This window comes from Eulemur rufifrons, chromosome 17, assembly GCF_041146395.1.
Source record: "Eulemur rufifrons isolate Redbay chromosome 17, OSU_ERuf_1, whole genome shotgun sequence".
NCBI classification, from domain to species: domain Eukaryota; kingdom Metazoa; phylum Chordata; class Mammalia; order Primates; family Lemuridae; genus Eulemur; species Eulemur rufifrons.
This window is the reverse complement of record NC_090999.1, coordinates 24,072,770-24,086,429: the sequence shown is the minus strand read 5'-3', so window position 1 is coordinate 24,086,429 and position 13,660 is coordinate 24,072,770. Positions and strand designations below refer to the sequence as shown.

The 13,660-nt window shown below is 34.3% G+C and overlaps 1 protein-coding gene across 2 annotated transcripts in view; it reads left to right on the top strand.

Annotated features, from left to right (window-relative positions):
* The window catches only part of NADK2 (NAD kinase 2, mitochondrial), a 46,575-nt gene that overhangs the window by 4,991 nt on the left and 27,924 nt on the right, over positions 1-13,660 (top strand). For both annotated transcript variants that reach the window (XM_069492114.1, XM_069492115.1), the window contains exons 2-5: positions 7,966-8,054; positions 8,997-9,085; positions 9,973-10,054; positions 13,540-13,623. In XM_069492114.1, the coding sequence (XP_069348215.1) occupies positions 7,966-8,054; positions 8,997-9,085; positions 9,973-10,054; positions 13,540-13,623 (344 nt within the window). The remainder of the gene's footprint in view (positions 1-7,965; positions 8,055-8,996; positions 9,086-9,972; positions 10,055-13,539; positions 13,624-13,660) is intronic.

Genomic DNA, 13,660 nt, shown 5'->3' with positions numbered 1-13,660 from the left:
TAAACTCTTTGAGGCCAAGAACTGCATCTTATTCAACATCCTCTCCACCTTTCCACCCTCATACCTTCATTAAAAGATGTGGTGAAATGTTTGTGTTGTTCTTTAAGATCATTTTTCTTTTCTCCCTGAGGTTGGGGACCAGCTTTCTTCTAGTCCAGGGCCTTATTACCAGCTGTCAGTCTTTCAGATGTTAGCTGCTAAAAGCTTAAGACAGAGGTTACCAACATGGGTTCTTTGAAAGGGGTTTCAAGTTAAATATGTTTGAAAACATGAGGCTAAACAAAAGATGATTTTTATGTAGCCATAGGATTTTTTTTTTGGCAGAAAATGTGGAACACAATTTGGAAAAGAGAGGCTTTAGGTGTACTCCCTTTTTAAATATTTGCAGTTAAATAGGAGACTCATAAAGACATAAAAGTATTGACTATCACAGAGGCCGAAATGCCACCTTTAGAGAGTCATTGACCAATACGCTTGAGAGCGCTGAGCTTCCACCTCACTGTGAATCACCATTACCTGGGGAGGTTTTAAAAACTGCAAATATGTGACCAACCATGAGATTACAAATAACAATTTTTCACTGTGATCAATTTTTGTATATTTTTAATTATATAAATTTAGGTCTGAGTAAAAAGTATTTATTGATGCATATCAGTATCCTCTCAACTAGTAAAGTATAAGTTGACTTTATTTCACTATCAGTGAACTTTGTAATATATTACAGAAATGTGTAATTTCAAAATATTAGCAAGTATACCAGTTGTTTACATGCTTTAGGAAAATTTATATATTTTTTTCTTCATGATAAACCATTAGATGTGGATTGTATAGGAAATAAGACCAACGTTTGTAAAACATTTGCATTCAAAGAGGGTTCACCTGATTAGCTCTTTTCTTCCTGAAAGTTGGTAGAATTAGGACATGATAAAGAACAGAATAGTTCCAGACCTATATAAGGTAGTCATTATAATTGAGGTTTAGTGGCCCAGTGAGTCTTTGCAAGTGGGAGTGAAATATATGGCTAATGCAGGAATGTCAGTAGGATGTGGCTGCATGGGCATTACATATTGGACAAATCATGGATTAAAAGAAAGAAACCAGAGTTTTGATCCTGAAACAACAATCTAATGGCTTTGTAAACTTGAGCAAGTAACCTAACCTCCCACTCTGTATAAGCCTCTTCAGCTTTGAGATATGTATAATAGTACCTGCTTTTCCTTTTTTACATAATTTTTGGGAAGATCAAATTAAATAATTTGTCATTTACGTAATTTAACTTAAAGCTGCACAATTTAATTCTAATTTTTCAGCCACAATAATGACCATTATGTAAATGTCACTTATATTTAAATTATGTACCTGAAATAATACTGATTTGGTCACTCCAAAGAAGATTGCTTTACTAAGATCACTGAAGTGAGCTAAAGATATATTGAGTTTAACTCTGCTTGTGTAGTAGTTTTGTAATAAATTTTTTGACACAGTTATGGTTTTGAAGTTTTGCCTTTTAAGAAGGATTTTTATAATAGAAAAGATAATTTAAAAAATTATGATCTGCTTTAAAAATAACTTGATACAGGGTCGCTATTGTAGACATCCAGGAAGTTTGTTGGTTGATTTACTTTGTTTGAAGTGTCACTCTTAAATATTTGTTCACCAGACCATTTATTGAGCACCTACTAATTATTGGGCATCCTGCTGGGTCCTGGAGAATCAAAGATAAATAAACAGTTTCCAAATGTATGGAAAAATACCTTACATTGTATTGTAACTATAAGTGGTCCATGGGAGTACAGAGAAGGGAGAGAACAATTTGGGAAAGGCAGGGATGATGGGGAGAAAAGAAGATCTTTGATTTTAATTTTTCAACTTTTAAATAGATTCTTTAGTGATCTTTTTAAAGTTTATATTTTCAGATATGAAACATTTCAAACATGTAGAAAGGTTTCAGAAAGTAACAAGACATCTGTGTATTCAACTACCTAGAATTAACAGGTATTAATATTTTGCCATATTTGCTTCAGATTTTGAAAAAGGAAATGTTACAATTATGACTAAAGCCCTATCCTTCCAGTTTTTTCACTCCCTACCTCCCAGAGGTAACCACTGGCCCAAAGTTATGTCTATTATTCTCATGCAAATGGTTTTACATTTATTAATATGGCTATTCATAAACAAGTATAACATTTTGTGTCTCTTTAGAAGTTACATTAATGATAACCATATTCTTTAGAATATGTGCCTGTTTAGAAATTTGTTGGTCTTATTCACTGTTGGCTTCAAAATTTAATCTATGTTGATACATAGTAATTAATTTTAATGACTATATAGTATTCCATTGTTTGGATAATTAGGTTGTTTCCAGTTTTTCTATATTTTTTAAAAATGCTGCAATTAGAAGTACAAATAACTTTTTTCCATAAGCATTGAATGAATTCTTGAATCCTCACATTTTCATCAGCACTTAATAGACATGTTTGCCAATGTGATGTGGGTGAAATGGTATCTTTTAATTTTGGGATATTTGAATTAAATATTGAACATGGAAAAATTTGTGTGTGTAAAGGGGAAAGAACAGTACTAGCAAGACTCTGGTGAAGTTCATCTTGTAGCCAACAAAAAACTCAAAACTTTCTAACTCTGGGTCACAGATATCTGGCTCACAGATATTTTACATTGTGACCCAGTACTTACATTTTAAATAAAAGATAACAGGAAACAATTTAGCCTTGTTACATGTAGTGTTTTTTATTTTCTATTTAACAGTAATGCTGGCTGTGATCATTAAATTGTGACCAACTTAAAATGCTTTGTAAGGGCAGGTTGAAAATCATTGCTTAAGAGTGAGTATATTGAGGCCAAATAGATAGGCTGGGCCTTAATAAAGGAATTAAAAGTGTTATGCTAAGGAGTTACCTCCTAGTTGTTTTCAAACTCTTAGCAGTAGAATACAACTCTTGCTTGACCTATCTGTCTTTCCCCATTGGAGTTGGGTGATAAGGGTCAATTTTTCTGAAACTTTAGCATTTTGGGACTAGTATGAAAACAGGCTTGTGGTGGTGGTGGTTAGGTTAGGTTGGGGGATGGGAATTAGTCAAAGACTTTTGAAATAACTAGTTTAGAAAATCTGGAGGCAAGATTTTGCATTAGACCGGATAAGAGTTGGTATAACCCAGCACTCAAGCAGTGGCAGCATGAATGTAAAGGACACACAGATTGGAGAAACAGTTTATGGGTATAATTATTGGACTTCATCATTGACTGGCTGTGGAGATTGAGTGTGAAGCAAGAATTAAAGGTGATACCTGAGTTTATTTCATTGGCTAAGAAATGCTGTTGTTAACTGATGTATGGGACTCAGCAGATTTGAAGGGGGAATGTATAATCAGGTTTAGATGGTTTTGGAGAGAGGTACTTGAACTACTTGTGGATGGATATAAAGGTAGGCATTTGAAAATAGGAGCCTGTAGATGGAGAGGCTTGGGCTAGCAGTATAGATTTCAAAGTTACTGGTGTGTATTGCATAGGTCAGGCCTCTGGAGTGGGGGAGATAACTCAGGGAAGATGAAGTGAGAGCAAATAAGAAAGCAAGGATGTATCTGTGAGCACTACCAACATATCAGGGAGGAGTAAGCAAGAGGAATGCAGAAATAGAACAATGGCGAAAATGAAGATGAAGGCCTGGGAGAGAGAATAAATGTAATAGAAACGAGCTTAGATAAATAGCAAACATATTTGAAGAAATCTTTAAGGTTCATTACATTAGGCTTGATCATGAGTTGACTTTCTAGCTGTTAATTATGTGCCACTAACCCTTTTAAGGCAATTTTGAATAACAGTGTACCATTTAGTTAAGTGTGTATGCTTTTAGGTGCTTTAAATTATGCCTAGTGAGTTTACATACTTAACTGTCATTGTCTCAAAAGTGTGAATTTCTTATGTGTTAAATTTAAAAAGACATAGCTCTTTCACTTAGCTTTCATGGAAATTACATGGAGTACAAAAATAATAATATATAACTGACTAGTAAAACAAGTTTTAAAAATTTATAATTGCAGTAAGTTCAGTTTGGGTCCAGTAAAAACATCTGAAATTTAATAGATGTGTCACAGACCATTTAGGAAATGGTGTAACTATCATATCTGACCTTAAAGTGTGCTAAATCTGTCTATTCAGAATCTTCTTTCTTTTCATTTTCTGCTGTATTTTAACATCAGAGCTAAGTGGGGAGAAGTGATCTTTAGTTTTTGGAAATTTCACTGGAGAAACTCTGTTGCTTATACTGAAATGGGTCTGTCTATAGATCTTTTAGAGTTACTTGAATTTTCCAAGTGTCCTGGTGAATCTTTTAACATTTTTTTTAAATGGGGAAAAGTAACTGGTTTTTGGGGAAAACAAAAGAGAAAATATTAGAGACTTTGTCATTAATACCTAATGTTGTGTAACATTGCAGAGAATTGGGAATGTGTTCTAAATTTCAGTAACTTCTCTAACCTTTTAATTATAAGACATTGTATAAGAATTCATGTGTTCTTGTTTTAGTCTGATTAAAGGTATGTTTTTTAGATACTTGAAGTCATGTTATTTTCAGAGGTGTAGCTAGAAATTCTTACCAGCTTTTGCATATTACTTTTTAAAAAAATGACAGCTAAATAGTGACTTGACTTTCTAATTGATGCTGCTTATTAAATGAGTTTCTTAAATGCTTTGTCTCTTATCTGCCTAGTTTAGCCAGTCCATGTTACTAAAGCTCAGTAGCCCAGCCAGCAAGAGCTTTAAAGAAAATAATTAATATAAGAACTTACATTTTCTAAATGAATGTTGAGCGTGACTTATTAGAGAATTAGTTCACAAAAAAATTTTGAGTGGGAATAAGAATTTATGAAATGACATTTCTGCTTCAATGTTAAGTATTCTGATACTAAATGAACTTTGTATTTAGATTTGGAATTTTAGGAATTTTAGTGTTGCTAACAATCATAAAAACTTGAAGTTTTTTGTTCTCTAAAACTTTTTCCCCACATTTCAAACTTCTTCACCATCTCAAACCAAACTTCCCTAACACTCAACTGCTGAGTATCTTAATTTCCTGGAACTTGTAGAGAATCAAGGAAGTATGCACAAAAGTTTTTGAACCACCAGACTAGAATTTGCAGGGCTTATACAATAAGGTTTATGTTCTTTTTTCCTGGGCACATGCATGTTTCGTATTGTCCAAACAAAAAATTGGAACATAAGATCAAAAATCTTGACAGGGAATTGAAGTCCTTCAGTTTTATTTATAGCAGGTAAGAAGCAGTAAATTTGACGTAACTGTTCTAAAGACTTACTGTGTATTTGAATTAGTTCTCATTGTCCATGGCAGTTTTCAGTGCCCCATTTAATACATTTGATTGAGCTCAATTAATATGTAAATGAACACAGTAGGCACTCAAATATTTGGATGAATACATTTAACTTTTTAGAGCTTAATTTCTAGCTATGTATTCACTCCTAAAATGGGATCATGAGAGATGATTATTGTAACAAAATATTAGACTATGATAATTAATCTGCCTCTGCTGAATTCTGACCAGGGGAAGATGGCCTGCTTTACACACTGTTGTCAACTTGGCTGGCTTATCTTCTCCAGCATTTGCTTCTGCACTGTTGGTGCTTTTCTGGAACATGCATGAATAAATTCACTCAACAGATATTTAGCCAGTACGTAGGTCCTGAGGGTACAATGATGAACAAGTAAGATCACTGCTTTCCTGAAACTTATATTCTAGTAAGGGGAGACAAATAGATTTTAAAAAATACCCAAGATAATTTTAGGCATGGTGAACGTAGTGAAAGCAACTAACAGGTTTTAGGATGGAGTAACTGGCAGTGGTGGCTGTTGCAGCTGTGAAGGCAGCAGCAGCTGTGTTTCAGTGATCAGGCAGTCCTGACACCCCAAGGTTGAGAAGAACCAGGGTTAGGCTGAGGGAGGGAGGGAGGGCATTCCAGCAAGGACAAAGGAAAGAGCTTGATGAGACGAGACAAATAAAACTAGAGCCTAGGGAATGAGGAGGAAAAATGAGGTAGGAGAAGTCTTATCACATAGGCCTAGGAGAGTTGGCAGGGGCAAAGCATGATTTGTAAAAGGGTGTTAAGGTGAGTGAGGGAGAGTCATGCTTGGGTCCCTCTGTTTGCTGTATGGGGAATAGTCTGTCAGGTGGGTGGCCAAGAGTGGAAGTAGGGAACCCTGATGAGAGGCTTGTGCAGTATATTCCGAGAGTGAGATCATGAGTGGTAGTGGTAAAAAGGAGAGAAGTGCATGGATCAAACATAGAATTTAGTAATTGGGTGCGGAAATAAGAGGAAAGGAGGTGTCAGATTTGACTCTAGACTCTTGGCTTAAGGCATAGGTGGGGAATTCTTGGCCTTGAAAATCAAGGGTTCAGTATTGAACATGTTAATTTGAGATGCCTCTTAGATATCCAAAAAAAGATGTCAAATAAGCAGTTTAGTAAATTCATTTGGAGCCCTGATGACAGGACAGGTTTGGAGATAGAAATTGGGAATCTTCAGCGTATAGGTCTCTTTTAAAGCTCACCAAAGGAGAGGGTAGAGAAGAAAAGCATTTTGTTCCATTCTCTCCGCAAGGTGGTTAGTGCAGTTTTAGTTAATCCGTAGCTGGGTAATGATAGTGTCAATCTCAGTGTTAATGCTGTGTTCATCTATATTCAGAAATTCTACTCCAAGAATAGTTTTTCAAACCTGATTTGTTGATTAAATGAAGGATTTTCTATGAATAGTTATTACTTTGGTCACTGCTTTTCTTTAAAAATAAGTTCTTATGTTGATTTGGTCTGTCTAAATATAATGAGTCTTGTGGCTAGACATTAAACTGTTGCACAGGCTGTCTGATCTAGTATATCTTTGTGAATTAATATCTATTAATATCTATTAATTTTCATAATAGCCAGGTGCTTCCTCAGCTCCTCTTTTGGGGAACAAATATTCCCTTTAGATTATAGAGTGGGGACAAAATTCTTTTAAAACTCTTAACTTAGTATGCATAGATAAAAGACAGGGAAGGTAAGTATCAAAATGTTAACATTAATGATCTCGGAGTCATAAGGTTATATTTGATTTTAATTCCTTTCAAAAGCAAAGTACATATTAAAATGCTATCTAAAAGTTGGTTTTACTGTATAATTCAGTAAGTAATGATTTAAAACAAAATGTTAAGTTATATATTGGACAGGTACTTGAAAAACTGATTCCATATCATAAAGAGGAAAGGTATAGAGGAATTTGGTGGAGGAAAGAAAATAACATGATTTTGAATTCTAGCATTCACTCCAGTGGACAGATTTCCTACTTGGTGATTAAATGGATGTTCTAAATTTTTCTCTCAACATTTACTTTATGGACTATTTAGAAGACATTTTAAAGACAGTACTTTAAAAGGAGAATATTAATGGTAATGATAGTTATAAAATGTTACTCCGGTCAACTTAAGGAAATATAATTCTTGAAGGACATATGTCTGTATATCTAAATGCAATCTGTTTACATTGCATAGGGTAAATTTCACGTAGAGTTCATAAATGTGAACACGAGAGAGCAGTAAATCCAAGTGGAACAAAGGTCATCTAACTGCCTCTGTAAATATTAGTTTATCTTTGGTCTTCAAGTAGGCATATGCAATATGTTTCAAAAGTCATTAAAAAATAAAAAACTTAAGCTGTAAAAAACATGCAGATTTTGAGGTCTTGCTGACTACATGATTCAGAAAACTTAATGCTGTATTTGGTATTAAAACCAAATTACAATTTTCTGAAATCAAGCATTCTAGTTCAATTTGAACTTACAGGTTTTATAGGTAGTCATTAAAGTATACCTTCAAAGAATTCTATTTTATATAGGACTTTTTAAAGACTTAATATTATATATAATATACAGTAAAGCAACATTTCTTTTATTTTGATATAGCTTGCATTGAAAGGCTCTAGCTACAGTGGACTTCTTGAACGACATCATATTCACACCAAAAATGTAGAGCATATTGTAGATAGTTTACGGTAAGTCTGTGGGATTGGGCCGTGGGTGAGATTTTATATTCAGGACTTCAATTTTTATTTTGCACTAGCAGTTCCTCCTTAGGTTTTTTTTTTTTTTTTTTTTTTCCTTAGTAATGATTGTCATCATATCAAGGTTAATGGACCTGATTTTATGGTACTTCTAAGGAAATTTTTATTGTACTCAAAATTTCACAGGTACTTCCAATTATTTGGTCTGAGGGAAGTGCCTTTTTGGTAAAGAGTTAATTAAGTACACAGCTGGCTTCCATTATGTAATGTTTTATTTCTTAAAACAGAACAGTGGATTATATGAGTGTTCATTATAACGTTCTTTGAGTGTCTAAAAATTATCGTTATAGAAATTTCTGTCTAAAAATTATAGAAACTTCAGTTAATTTGGGATTAAATGCAGTCAGTCAATAAATTTGTGTGTACAAGAGAGTCAGTGTGAGAACATGGAAATTATAAAGTATTTTTTAGTCACTGTTCCAGTGTCTGGCATTCAGTGACTATTTATTGGATTTAAAATGATGGCTATTTAGTTTTATAATTTAAACAATTGGCTCTCTAGGTGTTAGTCTTCTGGACTATTTTTGTATTATGAATTTTAGCATCAGAAGGAGTAGAGAAAATGAAATTCAAACCAATCAATATTGCTATTTGTTAGTGGTTATAAAAAGGTATTTAAAGCACATGGAGATTTAGGATAGTTATTAACTTTCAATTTATCATGCTTACTGTACTATCATAGTTAATTCACTATTGTAATTAAATGCAAATAAAGCTAACTTTATATTTATAAAGCTGCACATAAATTTGTTTATAAAACATAAATTTGTTTATTTTACATCTCCATTGTAATAATCTGCCTCTCAGAAAGCATACCCCTAATTTATACTTTATTAGTGGAAATTTTACATGACGTTAACTTCTTTATCTTAGGAATGAGGGAATTGAAGTTCGTCTAGTAAAGAGGAGAGAATATGATGAAGAGACTGTTCGATGGGCAGATGCTGTCATAGCTGCAGGAGGTAATAGTTTTACAGAGGTAAAGATGTTGGAATATGGAAATGCTACTAATACACATTATTTCCAGATACTTTGGGGGCTATTTTGAAGCCTTTGGAGTCCTACCATCAGACAAATTTTTGGATTTTTAGGATTAGGTTAAAACATCTGTTTTATACAACATTCTACTTTTTTAATGAATGGTGTTTCTGTGAGGTTCCTGGTATATATTTCCATGTGTATATTTAAGGTGTGCATTTAACTCCAAATATGATTCAAAGAATTAATTGTTATTGTATTTTGGTTTAATTATGCTGGTTGTAAGAAAAAAATTGAAGTTGGTAAAGAGTTTAGTGAGCTTAGGTAACTTCTACCCCACTTTGGCCTTCAATGTACTTAACACTTAATTTTTTCCCTGAACTTTACGTTAATCATCACTCTTCCTGAAGCTTTAAATTGATGGCATCTGTTGGAGAGAAAAATCTGAAGTTAGACACTTTGTCGGATATATTTTCATTAAAATAATTTATGAATTTGGACTGGTGTTTTGGGAGAAGGAAAGAGAATTGGCTAATAGAAATTTTGGGATTAGAGCAGAGGTTACCAACTTGAGGGTGCTACTGGCATCTAATGGGTATGCTGCTAAACATTCTACACTGTACAGGACAGCCCCCCACAGCAAAGAATTATTCTGCCTAAAATGTCAATCTTGCCACTGTTGAAATCCTGGATTAGAATGGGAGAGAGAATACAAACATATAGTAGGTAGGAAGGAAGTGAGTTAGGCTGTGGCGGTCAGCAGGGTGGGGTATGATTTTTAAAACAAAACTATTAGTATTCAAAATGACGTCAAAAGCTGGTTTTATAAGGCTGGTAATCTCTTGTCTTTTATCTTACTTATGTCCCTTAGGTGATGGCACGATGCTTTTGGCAGCAAGTAAAGTCTTGGACAGACTTAAACCAGTTATAGGGGTAAATACTGATCCAGAACGGTAAGGATTTTTTGTTCTTTTTGTGTGGTTTGTGTGTGAGTGTGTCTGTGTATGTGTCTTTCACGTTACACATACAAACATTTTTGCTTTGCTTTGCGTAGTATTTATTTATGATCCATCTTAAAATTTGGAAGCTATTCTTTATTTACTATAGTCAGATTACTGGGCTCTGTTGCTACTGGTATTTTACTATGGTGCATGATTTTTAAGTGGAAACATCATTTTTCCTGGCTACCATGAACATTAGAACCATGTTCGAAAAACATTTTAGTGATAAAATTTAGGCATGTAGAATTGAGTAGGATTATCTTTTATGTAGTTGTTTTCAAGAATATAGCTCTAGTTTTAAGCTCAGATATATGCATCTATCTGGCATTGGTGGTAGAAAATTATGTTTTAACAAAGATTAATCCTCACATTTTTAGTATGAGCATCCACTAACACCATGATTGGAGGGTCACACCGTGATGCTTTTGCTCTAGTGAGAAGCTTTGTTGATATTTAAGATAGTGCCTGATTTAAAGAGTAAGTAAAAGAATTCTTCAGAAGGCCCATTTTTTTTTTTCATGCCTTTGTATGTGCTTTTGTCAAGAGTGCCTTTACACCACTTATTCACTTGTATAGTACTTATTCATTCAAGACTCTGGTGCTTCTCTTGGGCTCTGACTATATAATTCCCTGTACAGAAGGCACTTATCCCTTTGTATTATTTTCTGCTTAATTCTTTGTCTTTTCCATTAGACTATAAATTCCTTCAGTATAGGGCCTTGTATTTTAATTTCACTATCACTAACGTAGTTTTATACTTCATTAGGCAATAAACATTTGAAAAGGGAATGATTAAATGATCTTAGGGAGTTAGGGCTAGGATCCAATCTAGCTGAATAAACATTCCCTGAATGTAAGCAATTGAGATAATTGGTTCAGTAATTAATTTTTCATTGCCATCAATTTTGATGCATGTGGCTTTTAGAACTTCTAATGGCATATTTTCCTATCAATCAGGTAAGACATTTTTTACTTAACATTCCTGATCATATTTTATACAGTTTATTGAAGTATATTTTCCTTTAAAACAGCTGGCTTAATATTCATAAACTTGTGGGAATTTTGAAACTGGTAAGCACAGGGTGTTAATAGCCATCTCTTTGTTTTCTACCTATTATAACAGATTTTAGAAGTCCTTTGGTTTTTCTTCTTGCCTCCAGGAAGATGTATTAAGTTGCCTCTTAGGGTTTTCTATAATTCGAGTTGCCTGACTTCTTTTTCTTAAGCTGTGGTGCCTCACAGTCCTTTAAAATGCCCAGAAGTTAATGTTTAACCTAAATTTCTTCTCCTCTTTATTAGTTATCAAGTGTATATAACAAATCATACCAAAACTTAGAGACTTAAAACAATAATAATTTATTATTTCTCATGGTTTCTGTGTGCCAGGAATTCAGGAGCAGTTTGGCTGGCTGGTTTTGGTTTGGGATCTCATGAGGTTATAGTCAGATAATCAGCTAGGGCTGCAGGTATCTGAAGGCTCAATTTAGGCTAGAGGATCTACTTCTCAAATGGCTTACTTACCTGGACTCCTCTAAATTATATATACTTTTTGTCTGTCTCTTCTGTTTTTTTTTTTTTTATTATTTATTTATTTATTTATTTATTTTTGAGACAGAGTCTCACTCTGTTGCCCGGGCTAGAGTGAGTGCCGTGGCTTCAGCCTAGCTCACAGCAACCTCAAACTCCTGGGCTCAAGCGATCCTCCTGCCTCAGCCTCCCAAGTAGCTGGGACTACAGGCATGCACCACCATGCCCGGCTAATTTTTTGTATATATATATTTTAGTTGTCCATATAATTTCTTTCTATTTTTAGTAGAGACGGGGTCTCACTCTTGCTCAGGCTGGTCTCGAACTCCTGACCTCGAGCGATCCACCCACCTCGGCCTCCCAGAGTGCTAGGATTACAGGCGTGAGCCACCGCGCCCGGTCCGTCTGTCTCTTCTGTATTCTACACCCACTCTACTGAACTTGGTACATAATTACAATGTTTGAAAGTTTTATATTCAAAATAGGTTAGAGGGCATGTGGTAGCCAACCTCCAAGGTAACCTCCTAGTATTTATGACCTTGTGTACTCTCCATCTCCTACCCCAGTAGTCAATTAGAGCTGTCCTATGTGACCAATTGAATATGGTGTGACAATGTGTGACTTCCAAGGCCAGGTCATAAATAGTATTGCAGCTTTTGTATTGGTCTTTTGGATTGCTCATTCTGGGGTAAGTCAGCCATGATGTGAGGTTGCTCAAGCAGCCCTGTGGAGAGGCTCATAGGGGAAGAATTGAGGCCTCCTGCCAACAGCCAGTGCCAGTTTGCCGGCCATGTGAGTGAGCAACCCTGGAAGTGGATCCTTTAGCCCAAGTCAAGCTTCAGATGCCTGAGTCCTAGCTGTTATCTGACTGTAACTTCATGAGAGATTCTTCTCTCTATAGTGTTTGAGACTTGGAGTTAACCTCAGTATGTATTACTCTATCAAATGACTATTGATACCTTTTATATACTTAACACGGTGTAAAGTATTATAGTCAATATAAAAATTTAAAAACTTTAGCCCTGCCCTTTCTTAACCTCCGTGTCAGCCCTCTCAGGTAAAGAAATTGACAAAGTCACAACTTTGTAAAACTGTTTTTTTCCTGCTCCTAACACTTATAAGTAATTTACATTTATTATCAGGAATTTGTCTTGATAAGCCTACTCTCAGCCTTTTCTTCAAGTTTGAAGTGTTGTATAAATGATGATGATTGCGTTTTCTGGATACCTTTAGGTGCTGTGTACTCTCATTTTCCTACAGCAGCCTATAGGCAATGTGACCACCTTGTAATTTGCAATTGTTTGTTTTAATTTCTGTCTTCTACATCAAGCTGTGAACTTCTCGAAAGAATTTCATCCTTATATATTTTTTTTTTTCCCCATAAATGAAGGATTACATTGGATTAAGATTTCTCAGTTCTCTGTTAGTGACTCAGGATGTATTAAATAGCATTTAAAAAGGGATTATGTTTCAAAACACTTTTACATAAATAGTTTGATTCCCAGACTAACATTTTGAGATTAGTGATTTTATCACAATTTTAGAGTTGATGAAACTGATGTTAAAGTGACTTGCCCAAAGTTAATAGTTAAATAAGTTAAAAGTAATGTTCAAATACTACTATATTATTAGATAACCCTACAAGGTAATTAATCAGTGGCAAATTTGCTATTATTTTCAGTTTCATTGTAATACAGAAACTTAATTATTATTGATATGGCATTAAAGCAGGATGTAGACTTTCTATTTTGTCTTTTTGTTGAAAGTATAGAAAATGTTGTGGTAAAAAAATGAAGAAGAAAATAGAAATCTTCAAAATTTCATATCTTGATTTTTGTAGTTTAGTGATACCTTTTGATTAAGCTTTTTTTTCTTCACCGTTTTTCTTCTCTACTTTACGCCACCCAAAGGTCTGAGGGTCATTTATGTCTGCCTGTTCGATATACACATTCCTTCCCAGAAGCCTTACAGAAGTTCTATCGTGGTGAGTTCAGGTAGGAATTTCTCATTGTTCTTATATAAATATTTTAA